Source organism: Ovis canadensis, chromosome 9 (genome assembly GCF_042477335.2).
Source record: "Ovis canadensis isolate MfBH-ARS-UI-01 breed Bighorn chromosome 9, ARS-UI_OviCan_v2, whole genome shotgun sequence".
NCBI classification, from domain to species: Eukaryota; Metazoa; Chordata; class Mammalia; order Artiodactyla; family Bovidae; genus Ovis; species Ovis canadensis.
Genome location: NC_091253.1, coordinates 83,538,210 through 83,559,796, shown reverse-complemented (window position 1 = coordinate 83,559,796; position 21,587 = coordinate 83,538,210). Strand labels below are relative to the sequence as shown.

Sequence of the window (21,587 nt, the reverse complement as noted above, 5' to 3'; positions counted from 1 at the left end):
AGTGAACTTGTACATGAAATTATAATGATAATCATAAGGAAAACAGGATGTTTTATTATTTTTACTTTATCATAACCAATTACTATACTGAAAAATACTTTCATGAGACAGTAGATTTAAAGTCTTACGTTCATCTGGTGAATCTGTGTGACTTTTTATATATAGTCATGTTGAGACAAGTCTGGTTTGTTTAAACAGACAGAAAAACTGATTCATGAAGAGGTTTTTCCTCATGGCTTTCAGTAAATCTTTTAAACAGCTTAAAGAATTATACTTGTTGACTGCTATGCTTGGAAGACTTCTCTGCATTTTCTCCATTAAATGTGATATACTTAGGCATGTTTCAGTACATACGTTAATTACTAATAATTTTTTAACAAGCTAATTGATTAATCCTCTAGTACATGATTTGATTATATATGAAATGAAAAATGCTATGGTATTTCCCCAAAACTACCAAGTGGGTTTAAGATAAGGATTAGAATAGAAAGCTTAATTTGCTGTTCAGAGAATATTATGATGAAATAACAAAGGAACTCAGAAGTCTCTTTATATGCATCCTAAACTATAGCGATATAGTGAAGTTGCTCAGTCGTGTCCGAATCTTTGCGACCCCATCCTAAACTAATTTTAGTAAAAACACTGGGGGGAAGGGTGGAGATTCAATCAATTGATATGAAATTTTTTTGTCAATACTTATAAATTTAATTGTTTCGTCCAAATCTAGTCTAAATCTAACTCAGTTCATGCTTATAACATTGTGTTGGAGTACACTTTTCCAAAAGAAATGTAGGGAATATCTTAGTCTTCAATAGTGTCAGTCAGCTATTGGCTTTTGTGTCTGAGAGCTAAGAAGAAATAGGAAGTGAATAAATTAACATCTTAGTGTCAAATGAAAACTAGTGTAGTGCTTCATTTATTTTTAATTTATTTGACTTTTTCATAGGGGTTTGTGTCTTTAAAGTAATTATAGGCATGTTACCTACAGAAATGAATACTTATCAAGTGCAATAATATTGAAAAAGGTAACTATATTAGAATGATTAGGAATGCATCATATTAGGATGGATGAATGAGTTTTGCATTACCTAGTAGAATTTTTTTAAATTGATAATATCTTGAAATTTTTCATGTAGTGACTCATTAACTCCTTGTTCACACTGAAGGCATGTTAAGCAGATGATGAGGGAGGAAAGTCTGAAATGACTTTAAATCCTCCAAGTTTATGTAAAATGAACTAGATAAAGGCAGTATGGTCTGGGCTAAATCTTACAGGGAAGAACAGAAGAAAATTGACCTCCAGAATTTTAAACAAAAATAGTCACTGTCATGACAAGCACATAATATTTTATTGATATTTTGAGACAAAGAGCTCTAAGATTAATGACCTGAAAAGTGCTATTCAATCCTTGGTATTAGTTAATATTTGAATTAGTCATAATTGAAATATCATATTTTATTGTTTATAACATTATTAATCTTTTAATTTGGCAAAAACGTTCAAGTAATTCAGAGATTTTGTGGGGAAATTGATCCACGTGATTTCGTTACTGTTTTAAAGTCTTGTGCATTACCAGATCATAATTACTCTTCATTGTGAGCTGTTTTAAATCCTTTGAGAAATGAATAAAATAGAATTTCATTTAAATAGGCCTATAAAACCATTTCTATATTAATTTTGAGTATTTTTGTAATCATTATTCATTAACATGAGGAATCAAAAATGAAAAGCACAGTATTATCCATGAAAATAGTCTATCACATTATTAAACAATGAGTTCTTAATTTCTGTTTTATCCTAATATTCAAAAGATTTTACATAGTAGAATGCATGTGAAGGCATGAAGGCATTGTTATTTTTATGTACTATTTATAATAGATGGTAAGAATACTCGAAGCCTCCTACAGTGGATTTTCATGAATTGCATTTTATAGAGTTGATAAATAATACTGTTGATTTAAAAGCCTAAAAAATAATTTCCTTTGAGATGATAAGTAAAATTTAGTTATTTTGAGTAGTGCGTTAATCTTGCTTGTCAGTAAGAACTGACACACTGGACTAGAATATTTCATGAAATGTATTCTTTTTCATGGGATTTGGAACCAAATGGCTTTGGGCTTGAATTTAGATTTTTTTACCACTTGATCGCTGTGTATCTTTGATTTGATTTCCTTATCTACTTGATTTCCTTATCTATAAAATTGGAATATTAACACCAACTTTATAGGGTTGTTGGATAGATTAAGTGAAACAGTGCCACCAATTGAATGGTATGAACTCAAAAAAAGTACTTCTTAACATTTTAAAAGGATCTTTTAGCTTATAAATAATTTACATTTTAATGTGCTCATCAATTAAGCAGAGAAAAAGTCAGTCAATTCAGTTGTTTTCTTAAAGTGGCTTGTAGAGGATGTAGGATATATGTTGGACCTTGAAAAATGAGCATGTTTATTTAGGCAACAACAAAAGACACAGAGGCAGAATATACATATACTATCAGAAAGACCCAGTAAGAAGGATGAAGGACTAGGGGACATACTAAAAATTGTGAATAAAGATAATAGCTTAAAAAAAAAGATAATGGCTTTTACATCGGCCATGTTGGGTGATAAATGATACAACCCCATGGACTGTGGCTTGCCAGGCTCCTCTGTCCATGAAATTCTCCAGGCTAGAATATGGTATGGGTAGCCATTCCCTTCTCCATGGGATATTCCTGACCCAAGGATGGAACCCCAGTCTCCCACATTGTGGGCGGATTCTTTATTGTCTGAGCCACCAGTGAAGCCCCAGTAAGTGATACTATATGACGTTAATTTATAGCACTTGGTTGGGCTTCCCAGGTGATGCTAGTAGTAGAAAACCCATCTGCCAATGCAGGAGGCAAAAGAGACGTTTTGATCCCTGAGTTAGGAAGATCTCCTGAAGGAGGATAGGGCAACCCACTCCTGTATTCTTGCCTGGAGAACCCCATGGACAGAGGAGAGGCTGTTGGACTACAATCCCTAGCATCACAAAGAGTCAGACACGACTTAAGAGACTGAAGCATGCACACACACTTGTTTAAACTTACGTTGTGTAAGAAAGATATCCTTTTATTATAGATAATATAAGAAGAATTATACATAGAATTTTGATTGGATCTTTATTTCTCTGCACATCTCATTTTATTAGTACCAGTCAAATTCCTTTTCTTTTTTGAAAAGAAAGGTTTATTACAAGCAATTCAGAAACTTCCATACAGTGATATTAAATAAAAATGATTAATGTAATAGTCGTCTTCCTCTTCATTCCTCCTGCTTTTTTGTATCATTATTTCTCTGGTAAATCCTGGTAACTACTACAACTAGGAACATCATTTTCTGTAGCAAACTATGTGACTTTAGTATTAGAAATCATTTCAAGAGCTTGTTTATTATAGGAGTTAACTTACTACTAGAATAAGAATAGAGTACTAGATGCTATTTCTATAATATGTCATAGATATCTTACAGTACACATTTTTTATGTCTATCATAGAGATTGAAATATATTGGTTGCATTTAATTCCATAGAGTATAATTTCAGCCTAATAAGGAAGAAAAATAATACTGGCAGAAGATATATTACTTCATAAACTTCTTTCTTCTGTTCATTCAATTAATGCATTTATATTCTATAATATTTTATAGAATAGGGCATATTTACCTTATTATATGAATTTCTAAAATACTTCAAACACATGATATTTCACTATTCTTTAACAAGCTGTCAGCTACCAAAAATTACCAAACCATTTCAGTTATCAGCTATGAGAGAAATACATCTCTGAAAGTTTGAAAACATAGAGAAAGTAAATGAAAAAGAAAACTCATCCTACAAATTAATGCAACTTTTTATTTATTAAATTTCAGGATTATATTTTTACTTTTTAAATCATAGTGTATTTTAGGAACTATAAAGTATCAAAATAGTGACAATGTTAAAGACAGTTTGGTATTAAATTGACATTGTTGGAAATTTAGCTTTCAAAATCTCCAGATTACTTAAGAGTGAGATTTTTATCTCCTCTTTTTTACAGTCGTTTTTGTGTATCTGGTAGTTCCTAAAAGGGAACATGGGGTCGCAAAGCATTGGACATGACTGAGAGACTAAACCAAACGAAAGGGAACATTCAGGCTAATGAAATACAATGCAAGGATAATTCATTATAAATATAGTTTTGTTTTGTCTTCAAAAATTAAATTTCTTAGTAAGAATCAAAGTGTGTCAGGAAATTAGATCAATAATCTTTTTTAGTTCTTTGGATAGTCAAATTTTTTTATCAGGATTTGAGAATCTGTAAGTTCCTTTATTAATCTTTTTTTTTTAATTTAGTCACATTTTGTGGCAATGGATTAATTTCCAAAATATACAAGCAGCTCGTACAACTTAATACCAGAAAAACAAACAACCCAATCAAAAAGTGGGCAAAAAACCTAAACAGACATTTCTCCAAAGACGACAGACAGATGGCTGGTAAACACATGAAAAGATGCTCAACATTGCTCATTACTAGAGAAATGCAAAATCAAAACTACAATGAGATATCACCTCACACGAGTCAGAATGGCCATCATCAAAAAAATGTACAAACAGTAAATGCTGGAGAGGGTATGGAGAAAAGGGAACCTTCTTGCACTATTGCAGGGTAATATAAATTGATGCAGCCACTATGAGAAGGCAATGGCACCCCACTCCAGTACTCTTGCCTGGAAAATGCCATGGATGGAGGAGCCTGGTGGGCTGCAGTCCATGGGGTTGCGAAGAGTCAGACACGACTGAGCGACTTCCCTTTCACTTTTCACTTTCATGCATTGGAGAGGGAAATGGCAACCCGCTCCAGTATTCTTGCCTGGAGAATCCCAGGGATGGGGGAGCCTGGTGGGCTGCCATCTATGGGGTCGCACAGACTCAGACACAACTGAAGTGACTTAGCAGCAGCATGGAAAACAGTATGGAGATTCCTTAAAAAACTAGGAATTAAACCAATGGAATTGCTGCATTGACCCACTAATCCCACTCTTAGGCATATACCCTGAGGAAACCAAAATTGAAAAAGACACATGAACCCCAGTATAGCACTGTTTACAGTAGCTAGAACGTGGAAGCAACCTAGATGTCCATAGACAGATGAATGGATAAAGAAGCAGTGGTACATATATACAATGGAATATTACTCAGCCATAAAAAGGAACACATTTCAGTTAGTTCTAATGAGGTGGATGAACCTAGAGCCTATTATACAGAGTGAAGTAAGTCAGAAAGATAAAAACAAATATTGTATATCAATGCATATATATTGAATCTAGAAAGACAGTACTATTTACCCTATTTGCAGAGCAGCAATGGAGACACAAACATAGAGAACAGACTTGTGGACATGGGGGTGGTGGGAGGAAGGAGAGGGTGGGATGTATGAAGAGCATAACATGGAAACATATACATTACCATATGTAAAATATATAGCCAATGGAAATTTGCTATGTGACTCAGGCAACTCAAACTGGGGCTCTGTAACAACCTAGAGTGGTGGGAGGGAGGTTCAAAGGGAGGGGACAGAGGTATACCTATGGTTGATTCATACTGATGTTTGGCAGAAACCAACACAATACTGTAGAGCAATTATCCTTCAATTAAAAATAAATAAATGTAATTTTTTAAAAAGAAGTAAAGGGGCTTAGACCAAAAAGAAAAAATTGAGTCATGTTTTAGTTTCCTGTTTTATTCTTTTGCAATGAGTTAAAGTTCTGCTCAATTTTTTAAAAATTTCAAACAAATTGGATTAAATGCAATATTTAAAATAACAACTCCTTATGTACATTTAGGACATTATTTATTGCATAGATTTTATTAATTTCGGGAGAAAAGTAAGCATGCTTTAATGGAGAAGTGTAAATAAAATGTTTTTAAATTGCTGTAAGTGGATGCAGCAAATGATCACTGTATCTTAGGTGGGTGAATTTTAGGGGACTTACTAAAATAGTATGGTTAATTTCTGTAATATTCACAGATGCACTTTTATACTATTACTCCAAGGGGAATCATGACCAGATTATGTTAAGAGGTATAACATGTCTATGGAAAAGCATATAGTCACTGTTATCCAGAGAAACAGAACTGTTAGGCTGGATAGAGAGATTGATGATAGATTGATAGATAAATATATAGATAGGTGATAGATAGATTTATTATGAGGAATTGGCTCACATGATTATACAAGCTGAAAAGGTCTACCATCTGCTGTCTGCATGCTGGAGACTTGTGAAATAATGGTATAATTCAGAGTACAAAGCCCTGAGAACCAGGTGAGCCAGTGGTGTATTAATCAGTCTCAGTCAGAGGGCCAGAGAGCTGTGAGACGTCAAGCTCATGCCTGATGTCCACCCACACTGGAGTGGGCAATGTACTGATTCCACTGAATCAAATGAGAGTCTCATCCTGAGATACCTTTACATACATTCCCAGAAATAATGTTTAAGGTGAGCACCCCTTGGCCAGTTAAGTTGATACATAAAATTGACCACAAAAAGGGAAATAAAACAGACTGTTGCGTCATGATGAGGATTCCTGTATAGTGTTTTCTTTGGCTTTACAGAGATGAAATTTATTCTAAGCTTCTCAAGGAAAATATTAAAAGTTGGGTGATTTTATATATATATATATATATATATATATATATATATATATATGCTCTATGAATATGAAAATTTTAACGGCTTTGAATTTTACACATCTTTGTTACCCTTAAGTAATTTTCAGAGACAGTCTATTCCTTTTTAATGCAGTAAATCCCAACATCACTACTGTTGGGTATTCTTTCTACTCTTCGTAAAGCCAGAAAAATCTTTTTGATACTGTTATCCTTATGTCTTATACTACATAGGTTTTTAATCTTTTGTTTACTGTTCTAGAGTGTTTCTGGGATTATATGAATGACTGCTCTCTTTAAACAGTAGGTTCCACATGAAAAGATCATAATTCTGCTTTACTTTTGAGTTCAAGTCAAAATATATTTATTGAGTGGGTTAGGCATTCTGCACAAAGATTTAGAGTAGGCATTATCCTGGTCTAGATAAGCACCTGATCCAATTGATTATATACAATATAGTAACTAGTTATAAAATGTAAAAGACCATGAGGCCTAAGCATAATAGGATTAGAACAGATTGGAGAGGAAATGACTTGCTTGAATCTATTGGAAAGAGCTTCTAAGAGAAGTTGGACTTTAAAAATTAGTAGAATTTTGAAAGACAATGAAATGGAGACAGAGAGGGAATGATGGACAGGACATTCTTGGCAGAGTGTGGAGCATGAGTGCTGAGCATGAACTTAGTCTGAAAGTCAGGAAAGTATGGAATATATTTAGACAGTCTTAGTCTGCTGTACCTAGATGAAAAGTGATGGTATGGGAAAAGTGAAGTAATAGGAGATGAAGATTGAATGTAGCTTAGAAATTAGTTTTTTTACAATTTTAAAGAATATGTACTTGTTTTTTGAGATGGATATTAATTGAAGGATTTGGAGCAATGTACCTACATGATCAGAATCATAATTTATAAATATAGTTCTGTAGGCAGGGTGGATTGGGAGAGGGTTGGGCTCTGAAGGGAGGCTTAATAGGAGATTATTTCAGTGGACATGTTAAGCCTGATTTATAGTGGCAGTAAAAAAGGAAAACAAGGGATAAATCTGAGTTATTTAGGCATTAGAATGAGCAATGGTTATAAATCAATTGAATGTAGAAAATAAGGAAAATGGATAAGTTAAATTTTGAGACTTTATGGCTTGGTTTATCAAATATTTAAATTCTCAGTCGAAACAGAGATTACAAGAAAACAAATAGCTGAAGTATTATATTAAATTCCAAAGAGGATTAAAGAATTATAATTAACTACTAGGAAGGAGGCCTTTTAAAATGATAGGGTTCTAGATTCTAAAGATATGTGAAGGAATGCTGTTGTAGGTAAGGATGAAGCCAAATGGGTAGGATCTAGGCTTCTTACTCCCTCTGTAGACAGTGCCATTCGGATTTTATTGGATTCCTAAATATTGGTCTGACATAAATTTTGTTTGAAAAAACAAATGGCCTTCTGCTTAAAAAGAACGTTGGAAAGCTACTGCTCCAGCTGTCTTACTTACAATTGCAGCCCCAGATGTTCAAATTGGCCAATGTCTCACATGTCTCACAATTAGCATGTGTTTTACTGAAATGCTTACATGACACTCAAGCAGCCGTGTGGAGATCTCAGGAAGCTGCTGGAGATGTGAAACCCAAAGAAAAATCAAGGTTAAACCAAAGTGAGAATTTATGCTATAAAAACAAATAGTATTATCCAGAAAGAATGTGTTTGAGTATGAAGAAAGTCAAGGAAAAATCTTGGGAAACCACTGCCTCTGAGGAATAAAAGAAAGGGAATCAATAAGTGAAATGGATAAAGAAACAGTTAGTAGGTGGGAGACCAGGCCAATGTGTACATGTTAAGAGCCTGAGTTTTGGCTGAAGGAAGCCCTGAGTTTAAAAGCCAATTGTGCTCCTTACTTTACAGCTGCGCGCAAGCACTCAGAGCCAGTTTTCTCTGTCTGTGGGAGTACTAGACCCTATCTCGAAGGGCTGTGATGAGTAGTTGAGTGAGACGTAGACAAAACTTTAATGGAGTATGTGGCACATAGTTAAGTGTTAACAGACACTATTAAAGAATCCACCTGCCAATGGAAGAGACTCAAGAGACTCGATCCCTGGCTTGGGAAGATCCCCTGGAAGAGGAAATGCCACCCACTCCAGTATTCTTGCCTGGAAAGTTCCATGGACAGAGCAGCCCGGCGGGCTACAGTCCATCGGGTAGCAAGGAGTCAGACAAGACTGAGCTCACACACAAATTTGTAATAGCCTGAGAGAATAGTGTTTCAAAAACCAAGACAGTGTCAAGAAATAGAGGTTGACAATCAGTGTCTAAAGCCATAGATAAATGGAGCATAATGAAGATCAAGAAGAAATTAAAGGATTTTTTAGAATTTCACAGATAAAACTCAGAGAATACCTTGAAGAGAATTGTAGAGGCAGAAGTCAAATTACAGTAAACTTTAGGCATGACTGAAAAGTGAGACAGTGATAGCAAGAATTGTAGATAAATCTAAAATGTTTTATGATGAAAAAAGAGAGAGGAAGGCAGAGTTACTGAAGTTTTATTTTGAGAATTAAATGTGATCGTGGAAGGGAAGGCATGAGACAAAAATGAATGAAGCGAGGCCATATGGGAAGTAGGATTACAAGTAGAGGAATTTCTTCCTTTTTTGGAGAAGAATAGGGCAAGTAAAGATACAAATGTATATATCCTCTTTAGAGATGTTGAGAGAGATCAAGGTGGGTTTCCATTTTTTATTGAAGCATAATGGTAATCTGCCAAAATTAAGTGTTTTGACATGACAGATTAAAAAAATTTTTTTTAATTATATTAGTGCTATGGAAATAAGAGAATCAGCTACAGAGGGGTAAAAATGAAAATGTACTACTTTGATGGCTTATGGTAAGTCATGAGGCATGAAGTGCAGCAGAATCAATAGCATGTAATAAATAGTGACTGGAAAATGGGATAGCATCCAATATATTTTAAAAATAAAATTAATATTCAAATAAAGTTAATTTCAAATAATTAATATTCAAAATAAAGTAATATTAAAATAAAACAATATTCAAATGAAGTATTCAATTTGTTCCCTACTAAATGAAATTTTATAAACTCTTTTAGTTACTTTTAATTACTAATGATTGTAAAAGAAATCATTGCCTTATGAAATCCCCTAAGTGTGATAAGTATTCAAAATGATCCCTTTTAATATTTTCTTCTCAAGTTTTCTGGTTATTTTTTTTCTTTTTCTACCTTTCATCCCCCAAAGTGAGGAAGCATCTGTATTATGATACATTTTATAGATGGTGCTGAAGATGTTTGTGATACTTGATAAGATTTTATTTTTAAATATTATTTGTTTAAATCTCAATTCGTTACATTCTGTTGTGTTTTGTTTTAGAATATTTAGGCCATTTTAACCTTTAGCACTGCCGTATTACAATGGACATTGAGAAGAAGGAGCAAACTTTCCAGTAACGATTTTCATTTGCTTTGCTTGCTCTCTGCTTATCTTTTTTGAATCTCACTTTTAAAAATTAAACTATACCGTCTTCATTTTCTTCCTGAGTCTCATTTATGTTCTTGTTTCTGCCATGCTTTCAGTCATTTTCTTACTCTACCTCGCTCCAGATACAGTCAGAGCATTGAACATCATCACAGGGATGGCAGGTATTTTTTTCTTACAATTGAGTCTGTTCGTAGAATTGCATGTGCCTGTCTATTGATAATAACTCACTACTATTTATATATATATATATGTTTGTAGTTACTGATGAAATATAGAAATATTATCCTTGTAAAAAAGTAGGAAATAAAGCATATATAAACAATTTAATTGTATTGGGCTGGGATCATCTCTGTGATGATTCTAAAAATGTGATTCACCAGAAATTACTTTTGAATCATTACATGGAAAAGTAGAATAACAGTATTTTTAAAGATTAATACAGTTGAGAGCTCATCTTCCTCTGGAGAGTTCATAATTAGATATTCAGACAGCGCTAGTTGATAACAACCCACTTCTACCTCCCTCCAAATCAGCCTTTGAAAAGTGCTTAGATTGAAGGGAGGCTGAACTCAGGTTTATGGTTACTTTATCAAGGGTAGCTGTGGTCTACTCATTGGTTATAGTAGATGAATCTGGATCCCTGGAGAATACTGGGTTTGTGGGAAAATCCTTGTTCATTTCTACTCTCCCACCATTCTCCTTGTATTGAAGAGAAATATAAATTACCTGGCATTTAACAGAAAGGAGGATTATGTCTCTAGTTATTCCCAGAAGGAAATCTAGCAGGGAAAGAAGGTCTCTAAAGCTTGCAGTTTCTCAAGGCTAAACATAGCTGTAGGGATTTGAGCCAGTTCAGTGACAACATTTTGAGGCCCTGTAGACAGAGAAAAGAAGAGCAATGATAATGTGGTTGTGGGTTCAGCTATACAGATAGGGAATTAATGTGCTGTACTCACTCTGACTATAGTTTCAGAGTGATTTGGGTTCTTTGTGGCCACTTTTATCCTATTAGTTTAGTTAATTGAGAGTTGATAACGAAAGAGCTTAGAAACAATAATTGAAACTAGTGGGTAAATACCTAAGATTGAATTCATTTAGACAAATATGGAAGGAAACATAAGAGATAGTATCAACAATAAATTCCTAATAATTCAAGTTTTGTGATGTCTTTCTATACGTGTATCTGAAATTTAGTGCCTTCAGTTTACTATACTGTAGTGGTTATTGCTATGTTTTATTTCCTTTTACATTTCTTAGTCTCTTTTTTCTATTTTTTTGCTTCAATACTAAATAATTTTCATTTTTTTATTGTTAGTGTTTGTCATCTTTATTATTGCTGTATGTTACTTTCAAACTCTTTTTTGGTTGCAATGATTATAAATTTATCTTACAAAAATGTGAAAAATAGTTATATACCTATTCTTATAATTGGGTAAGACCTTTTTTAAGGGGGGTGGCATGAATGAGATATTATTGACTATAGAATTCTTATGCTGGTATCTTTCCACTTAACCATAAATTAAAATCATGCATCACATTAGTTTTTATGCCCTATATTTTTCTTAGCTATCAACAAGTAGATTGCTCCATATTATTTATTCTTTCAGTGAACCAACATAGATAGAGCCAGTCCATGAACAGCTCTAGGTTGATTATCAATTTCATATTCTTTTTCTGTTTCTCAACCTCAGCCTAGCTGGCCTATTTTGAAAGAGAGATTTCTGAACTGTCTTTTGTACCATAATTTAGTTTGTGGTCAGGGCACACAGTATCACTGATGTTTATATTAAAGGAAAACATAGAAAAGAAATGATCAAATAACTTACTCTAAGATTTGTTGTCACTTAAATGATTCGAATTTGTGAGTCTAGTGTACTCTGGAAAAATTGGATAGCCATTGTAAGAATCCAGTTCTTTAGTTGCTTTCAGCAATATTATCTTTTATTATTATTAGTTTGATTCATACAAAAACATGACTGCATGTTTCAAAGCATAGTAGTAAAATAAACATTTAGGAATCTACTACCCATACCAAGAACCAGAATAGATAGTTAATATTCCTTCGTCTACCTCTAGGCTTCTTGCCTATTGCATTCCTATTGTATTCCACAGAAATAGTAAATACTGTATTGAATTTTCAGCTTAACATTTCCTTCATTTTTTTTTTTAAGTGGCTTTGAACATTTACTTCTCTCTGCTAACTTTCTGAGTTACTTAGTTCTTCTGACTCCCACTTCAGTCCACTATGAGATTCTGGGGATTATTGAAGATACAAAAACTCATCTAGTCAGCTATCCCTTCTCCTTTATTTATTACCATAATGTTTAATGCGTCTTGTTTAACCCCTGTACCTTTGTACATATTGCAACTGAACACTGCCATGCATTTCCCTTACATGTTGATATCATCTGTTGACTTCTTGGATATACTGTTTTATTTACTGAAGATTTTAGCATGTGGCCTTAATCTTCCTCTTCATCATAATTCCTGCCATGTATCTGAGTGATGCTGTGTGTGTGCACACTCAGTCATGTCCAGCTCTTCTCGACACCATGGACTGTAGTCCGCCAGGCTTCTCTGTCCTTGGGATTCTCCAGGCAAGAATACTGGAGTAGTTTTCCATTTCCTTCTCCTGGCAATGTTAGCATTCACCCACTCACTTCCTTGAGTATCTCAAATTGGAGGTAGTGAGCTTTACTCTCAGTTCTGCTTTAGTTACTCCCTCCCATGGTCACGCTCTGAATATTATCATCACTTGAAACTGTTCTACCTTTGAAATATTTTTTTAAAAATTAATTTTTATATAACTTTAAAAGATTACTTTCCATTTATAGTTATTACAAATGCTTCACTCTTGGACAATAACTATACATGGTTCTTTCTTCTTCTTTCACTGAGTTACTTTTAACTCACTGATTCTTTTATCCACTCTGTTTACCCGTTTACCTTTCCCAATTTGCTTCCACTTTACTTACATATCTGGAGGTTGAATCCATTCTTGGAAACATCCTCAGTTCAGTTCCCTTGCTTCATTGTTCTTTTACATTTTTGATGAAGTCCAAGTCTGGAGCAATCTCTTTCTCTTGACAAATGGTTTTGATCTCAATTATCCAAGTTCTCTCTAATTACCTACTGGAGAAAAAAATGACTGAACATTCAAGGAAAAATGACCTCTTTATTGAGGATTGTGAAGAGAATAAAAAGAAATTGGCACCAACTTTCTAAGCGTTCAGTTTCCCAGTCTATATTTCAAGGTGGCATTTACTGTCATGGTCTGGAAATTCCCCTGCTGTGAATAAATATGTGCTAATAGTTCCAAGTGGACCATAGTTTGGCTGTATAAAATCTGGAATTTTAGGAATAGAATAAATGTATAATAGTTAACTCAACATGGCATCCTCAATATGTGAAGAGTCAGAACCATTGTCTTCTCTACTTCACATTTGTAAAATAAAATATTATGTATGCTGTCTATTTGGAACAGTTGAATAGAAGCTTAATGTTTGCTTAACTTCTTTTATATTACCCCAGGAAACAAATATTTAACTAATATTAGGGATCAAGACTTTTTTCCTCTGGACAAGTTACACTGACCAGGGCAAAATTACCTTTGATCATTGCATATTTTAAAACACAGTCAAAATTTAAACAAACATATTTGGAATGGATATCGTGTTACCTTTTATTGATATCCCTCTAAGATATATCCTTTATTTCAATTAATATATCTTTTAATATTTTAAAATCTATCCTCATATCTTACTTTCCCCCCAAGTATTTATCTTAAAGCTATACTCTTACTCCTTGGAAGAAAAGTTATGACCAACCTAGATAGCATATTCAAAAGCAGAGACATTACTTTGATGACTAAGGTCTGTCTAGTCAAGGCTATGGTTTTTCCAGCAGTCATGTATGGATGTGAGAGTTGGACTGTGAAGAAGGCTGAGCACCGAAGAATTGATGCTTTTGAACTGTGATGTTGGAGAAGACTCTTGAGAGTCCCTTGGACTGCAAGGAGATCCAACCAGTCCATTCTGAAGGAGATCAGCCCTGGGATTTCTGTGGAAGGAATGAGGCTAAAGCTGAAACTCCAGTACTTTGGCCACCTCATGCGAAAAGTTGACTCATTGGAAAAGACTTTGATGCTGGGAGGGATTGGGGACAGGAGGAAAAGGGGACGACTGAGGATGAGATGGCTGGATGGCATCACTGACTCAATGGACGTGAATCTGAGTGAACTCCAGGAGTTGGTGATGGACAGGGAGGCCTGGTGTACTGCGATTCATGGGGTCGCAAAGAGTCAGACACGACTGAGCGACTGAACTGAACTGAACTGAACATTGATGGTGGCAACTTTTGACACATTGATGGTGCCATTGATGGTGGTACCATAATGGCAACTTTTGCATAAAGATGTGATGGAGGAGATGACAGGTGGGCTGTATCTTAAAGGAAGAATTAGAAATATTTAAGTTGAGTAAGGTAGCGCTAGTGGTAAAGAACCTGCCTGCCAGTGCAAGAGACAAAAGAGACATGGATTCGATCCCTGGGTTGGGAAGATCCCCTGGAGGAGGGCATGTAAACCCACTCCAGTATTCTTGCCTGGAGAATCCCATGGACAGAGGAGCCTGGTGGCTACAGTCCATAGAGTTGCAAAGGGTCGGACACAACTGAAGCGACTTAGCACTCACGCACGCATAAGCAAAGCTACTGGCGTAATAAGCACTGTGTTTAGAGCTGTTGCAGCATTCGTTACAAGGCAGGGAATAGCAAGGGATGAATATGTAATGATAGAGATGGTCCCGATAGTGAATAACCTTGTATCCTCTGTTAAGGAACTTAAATCTAAGACTGTATGTGACAGAGGTACTTTGAAGAGTTTTAGTTTCGGGATGGCTGTAGTACATTTATTCACTCTAGAGACTGTGGGGATGGTTGATGGAAGAAAAGTGTATGAAAAACACATACTGAGGTATTTGCCTTGGTCTTGGACAACAAAAGTTCTTTGAGGGTCTGAACTAAGTAAGGTACTGCATGGAGAGATAAGTGATGAGAGCCAATCAATTAAATTCAATATTACCTGGTAAATAATCAGATTTGGATGTTGAGGGGAAGCCAAGAGTCAAGAAATATTCCAGTTTTATTGGCTGAGTAACTGGGTGCATGTGGTACCTTAACAGAGATGGGGGAATTGTTAGGAGAGGAATCAGTTTAGTTGAGAGACAAATTTGGTTTTAGAATTATTGAAAAGGCTGGCGGAAGCTTCTAGCAAGAAGTAAATTAAATAATTTTAAAGCTTTAAGAAGTTTAGGCTATGTATAATCATTTAGGAGTAAATTTACTACTCATGGAAAGTAGCTACAAAAATGAAAATGAAATCAGCCAGAGATACTACCCATCAAATGAAGGCCAGGGAGTTTTCCTCTGCCATGGAAAATTGACAGACAGAGAAAGAGAAGCTTCTGAAGGACACAGTGAAGGAAGAATAGAAAAGTAAGAAGAATAGAGCTTGAAAAAATAATTTGAAGAAGAAAGAGATAATGTCAACAATAAAAATAAATGAAAGTAAAGGTGTATGAAAAATACCATCAGCTTTGTCAAGGAAGAAGTAATTGATGATTCCAACTCAGGTGATTTCAGAAAGATGGTGAGAGGAGAAAAGCAGATTGCAGGGCCTGAGGCGTGATTGGGAGATAATAAACACATCAAAGGAGTGTGGAGAAATATTGGACAGGGGCATATGATATCAGACTAGGTTTCTTTCTTTCAGAGTAAGAAATACATCCTATGTTTATAGGCTTGGAGGAAACAATCCTTTAGGGGAAAAAAGAATAAGGGAAAAAGAAGGGAAAAAAGAATAAGGGAAAAAGAAAGGGTGACTAGAAGAAAAGTCTTAGAGCAGTGGGTGGGGCTAACCACACAGATGGAGTTTCTAAATGTAAAAAGTTCTTATTTACCATTGAGACAGGAGGGAAATAGATGAAGGAGTTGGAACTAAGTAAATCTTAAAAGGATGTTAATCGAAGGTAATTATATTTGATAACCTCAATGTTGTTGTTGCTATAATTGAGATTATATGGTTGGTTTTGAGACAAATTCCTGAGGATTCCCAAAGGTTGAATATGATGAGAAGGTTTAAATAGTCATTGTGTAAAATCTGATGGGAACTGATTAAATATAAGTAGAAAGGTTGTTAATGATACCAACACAGCAGTGTTAGAAACTATGAATTTGCAAAGTGCTGACCTGTATGAATGCATGCTCTACTTAAGAAATATCCAGTTGCCTAAATGTAGAAAGATCATTATGGCGTAGAATCAATTTTAGGGTTTTGATGAATATTTGGAAGATTTGGGATAGAAGGGAATCTATTGTTATAGAAGTGGTTCAGATGATCAATCACAGAGTCTAAGATGATTAAGGAAGGAAGGAAAGTAGAGAGGTACTATATCCTGACAGAAATTGGTAGGTCCATGGAATGAAAAGTGTTGAATGGAGATCAAGTAAAGTAGAAGTGAGATTATAAAACACCTGAAATAATTAATGATTATCATCAGTTTGATATTAGAGTTTAGTATTTTAGAGTTTGAATAGTTTCACTAGATTCTAAGATTCACCATATTTCCCCAGAAAAGAGTGCAGATGCAGGGGAAAAGTGAGAATTATTGACGTTTCAAAGATCCAAGAGTTAGGGTTCAAGATGATTGAACAATTTCCTGCATGTACATTGAAATCTCCTGGAATCATCATAGAATTTATCTAAAGAAAATGGCTGATAAAAATTCCCCAAATAATCAATGACTAAGGGATATTGGCTGGAAGTTGATAGTTATTAGCAACCTGAGTTAATAATGGGTCTTACGGCCAGGTGGCATGCTTGATAGAAATAAGAACATGTATGTTACAATGAAAGAACAATGGCCAGAGTGTCTCTACGGAGCCAGTCTCTTCTGAATCCATGGTCTATGAAATATGAAAGAATAAGTAGCTTCTGTAGATGACAGTTACACTGGAAGGAGAGTCTGCAGGGTTGAGCTAAGTGCTGTTTGAGACAGGGATGTGCAGAAACTATTCTGCAGAAAAGTTGACGACATAACGAAGTTAGTTAACAATAGATGAAGATTCTTGAAAATACAGCTAGGAGAATAAAGAAAATTAAAATGGTACAGAAGATAATAGAGGAAATGAAGAGTTTAGAGAGAAGAAGCTGTCAAGGGACAACTGGGCTTTCTCTGTACTTGATACAAAGAATTATACAAATAAGATGCTTAAATAGAAGTGATCTACCTGAGACATCTAAATGTATCCTAAGTTGTTTTGGTGCCAGAATGGAGTAAAGTTCTGGGAAGGGTCTGACCTGGGGCTAGAGTAGTACTGTGAGATGCCATCACGTTTGAAGAGAGGCAGCGAGTGGTCTTATCTTGAGGTATTTGGGGTCATGATGAGGACCCAAGTTAGAGAAAGGTTCTCACAAAGCTCAAAAAAGGGCTTCTCTGGTGACTCAGAAAGTAAAGAATCTGCCTGCAGTGCAAGAGACCCGTGTTGAATCCCTAGATTGGGAAGATCCCCTGGAGAAGAGAATGGCTACCCACTCCAGTTTTCCTGGCTGGAGAATTACATGAACAGAGGAACTTGGTGGGCTAGAATCCATGGGGTCACAGAGAGTCAGACATGACTGAACGACTAACACTTTCACACTTTTTTTTGGTCACAAAACTAGTGGAGTAGCAGGAGGATGAGATTCTTGTGTGAAATACAGAGTGTTTTCCCGTAGATTCACTGAGAAGTAGTGCCAAGAGCCCTTAGTGAATGTGATCAAATCCAAGTAATTCACACTTCCTGAGCTACCTCCTCATCTTTTTGCCATAATTTCTTTGCATTGTTACCAACCTCCTTTCCTCTTAGAAGCCTTGTCTAAGAGGAAAGTGATCTATTACATCACGAGTAATCTCCTATTTGTGTTTTTGACTCTAACTATCCTTAATTTCCCTGAAATTTTGCTCTGTTAATTGTCTTGTTTCTCTTATATTTCAGTCTTTCTTACTTTACTAATTTTGTTTTTCCTCAAATTGTTTTTAAAGAGACCTGTTGCCATCTCCTTAATAGTATCTTCTTTCTAATCTGCCACACCTTCAAGCCCCCTGGAGAATGGTTGATTTCTCTCTCTTACTTAGGTCATGTTTCTTGACTATGTATTTTTAGATATGCTTTCCCCGCTTCTTCATCAGCTTCTGCTGCTAAGTCGCTTCAGTCGTGTCCGACTCTGCGCGACCCCATAGATGGCAGCCCACCAGGCTTCCCCGTCCCTGGGATTCTCCAGGCAAGAACACTGGAGCGGATTGCCATTTCCTTCTCCAATGCATGAAAGTGAAAAGTGAAAAGTGAAAGTGAAGTCGCTCAGTCATGTCCGACTCTTAGTGACCCCATGGACTGCAGCCCACCAGGCTCCTCTGTCCATGGGATTTTCCAGGCAAGAGTACTGGAGTGGGGTGCCATTGCCTTCTCCACTTCATCAGCTACTAAGCTTTAACCCTCTACAGTTTGACACCTATTTCCAGCAATTTGTTTTAAATGATTTTCTCCATGGTTATATTTGCTGTATCTTTTTACACTTTTTATCCTTGTTACGTCCTTGTGTCTGCCATTATTAATCTTTTTAGCCTCTCTAATACAGTAACTCTCCTGATTCTTGTTCTACTTCTTGATTGCTCTTCTCTTTCCTTCACTTTATTCCTACTTCTCATGGTCTCAACTTCTTGACCATATGTTATCCTATATTCTGTCATCTTTATGACTTTGTCCAAAACTTCTAATACTTAGTATAATGCCTGGCATATGACATGCATACAATAAATACCTTTAAAAGAATTAGTGAATCAATGAACAGTGAAATATTAATATAATACAGTGACTTCTCAAACTATCAGATTTCTGTATCTGACATATCTATAGAAGAGTATCATTGCAACACTTCACAAATTTAGGTCCAAACCTAAAGTAAGGCTCCTTCTTCTCAAGAATTCTTCTGTTTCTGTTAATATATCATCATTTCATTTTAGAAGCTTCTTTCTTTAGTTTATATTCATTTCTTTCACTTAATTCGTGTGGTGATTTGCCAAACATATATGTAGGGAAAACTCTATCCTTGCTTTCAAAAAAGATAACAGGCTTTAGAACCAAGAAAGAGCAATTCGAATTCCATCTCAAAAAATAGCAAATTGTGTGACTCTGATCAAGTTTCTGTGAGCTTTAGTTTGCTTATTTGAAAAATGTGAGAGATTGACCCACTCCTAGTCAAGAAACAAAGCAATCAACATTGTCAAACTCAGAGATGCACAGATGTTGGGAATATAAGGCAGGGAATTTAAAATAATAACTTCTGAGATTCCTTCTAGCCATAAAATTGTTTGTATAATTCCATATATTGTACATTGTGATTTATTTTTCTCATCCATGCCTTCTTCTCTGTTTCCAACCTTTTTCTACAAGTCAGCCTCTTCCTACTCTAATTTATTCCATATGTTACCCCTGAAGACATCTTCTTAATTCATTACTTAAACATTACCTTTGTTCAGAACTTTTTGGTCGCTCATTGAAAATTAAACCATATCTTAACCTCTTAACTAGACATTTAAGATCTCTATAAACTTAACTTCAAACTTTCCAACATTTTGCCACATTCTAATTTCTATAATTTCTGACATTTCCATTTGATTAGTTTTTCGCATCCAACCAGATTTATTGACCATAAGAAAATTCTATATACAAAGTGATCTAGACCTGTTGCTTCAAAGCAAAATCTTTTTTGTATTAATATTTTGGTAGGTCATCCCATACAGTGTTGAAAGGTGCTTACTCTAAAGCTAATAGAAAAATGTTCAATGTATATTAAATGAAAGGCCTAACTACTGAACTTTAAAAACTCTTTGAGATAATTAACAAAGGCAGACTGTAGTCCTATCATAGGCTGCTGGAGAACTGACTGATACAAAACATCAGGAGGTCATTTTGTGCAACACCGTTGTGACCCTGATGTTTTCTGGATAATGATATTCCCATTGTCTGATTCTAGACACACCACAGGAATACCAGTGGGGTCAGAGGTGAGCTTAGCTGTGCTGGGCTAGGCTGCTTATCTGACGAGGTCTCACAGCAAGCCAGGTTAAATCTTTGTGAATCTGTGAGCAGGACTCCATCAATGGATGGATGCTTCTCTGTGCCCTCCAAGTGCTACTCCAAAGTCACCTCCAACTGCCCACTGTCTGCCAGGCCCAGGACCCCACGGTATATCACATCCTTCTTCACCACAGGCTTACCATTTGATTTCTACAGTCTTCATCTATCTGCTGATGTTTCTCTAGCTTTTCATGCAAGAGATATTCTCCATCTTTTCTAAGGTAATCTTTAATGCACCAGTCATACAATATTTTAAAGTCCCTGCCTGATAGTCCCAACACCTGTGCATCTCTGAGTTTGACTCTGTTGATTGCGTTGTTTCTTGACAGTGGGCTTTGTTTTTCTTGCTTGTTGGTGTCTCCAGTAAATTTTTTTTTTTTGACTGTTAGACATCATATCATCATTCATGACTGAGGAAGAGGATTATGCTTGAAAATGTACACACCCCTTGTTCTGTGTTTGTGTCTGTGTATTTGGGAGGGGGTGAATCAGTCTTCTAATCACAACTTCTCTATGATTTGAACTAACATTATGAAGTAGCAGTGAAGGGCAGCAAGCACCAGTGTATATGAGGAACTTCCACTATCCATGTAAAACTAGCAAAACAAACGGAATGCTAGTGAATTGTTCAAAGCTGACCAATGAATCTGTTGAACACGGCACTCAGATATTCTCGAGTAAGGACTATGCCTTATCACAGTTACTCCTATCAAACAATATCAATTCATAATTTGGTTTTTCAGAGATACAACTTTAGTTCAGTTAAGTTGCTTAGTCATGTCCGACCCTTTGTGACCCCTATGGACTGTGCCACACCTCGTGTCCGATTGATTCCTTGTGACCCCCATGGACTGCAGCACACCAGGCCTCCCATCCATCACCAACTCTTGGAGCCTATTCAAACTCATGTCCATTGAGTTGGTGATGCCATCCAACCATCTCATCCTCTACCGTCCCCTTCTCCTCCCGCCTTCAATCTTACCCAACATCAGGATCTTTTCAAATGAGTCAGTTCTTCACATCAGGTGGTCAAAGTATTGGAGTTTCAGCTTTAGCATCAGTCCTTCCAGTGAATTCAGGACTGATTTCCTTTAGGATGGACTAATTGGATATCCTTGCAGTCCAAGGGAGTCTTCTCCAACACCACAGTTCAAAAGCATCAATTCTTCAGCACTCAGCTTTCTTTCAAGACTGTTTCCCCCTCAGTCAATCTCTGCCATCAGGAAGCTTCCATAAGCCCCTTATCCTTCTCCAT

At 35.7% G+C, this 21,587-nt stretch overlaps 1 protein-coding gene across 4 annotated transcripts in view; it reads left to right on the top strand.

Moving 5' to 3' along the window:
- The window catches only part of RIMS2 (regulating synaptic membrane exocytosis 2), a 601,723-nt gene that overhangs the window by 367,284 nt on the left and 212,852 nt on the right, over positions 1 to 21,587 (top strand). For 2 of the 4 annotated variants that reach the window (XM_069600406.1, XM_069600405.1), the window contains one exon: positions 10,252 to 10,317. The exons of the other annotated variants lie outside the window; for them this stretch is intronic. In XM_069600406.1, the coding sequence (XP_069456507.1) occupies positions 10,252 to 10,317 (66 nt within the window). The remainder of the gene's footprint in view (positions 1 to 10,251; positions 10,318 to 21,587) is intronic. 4 annotated transcript variants of the gene reach the window in all.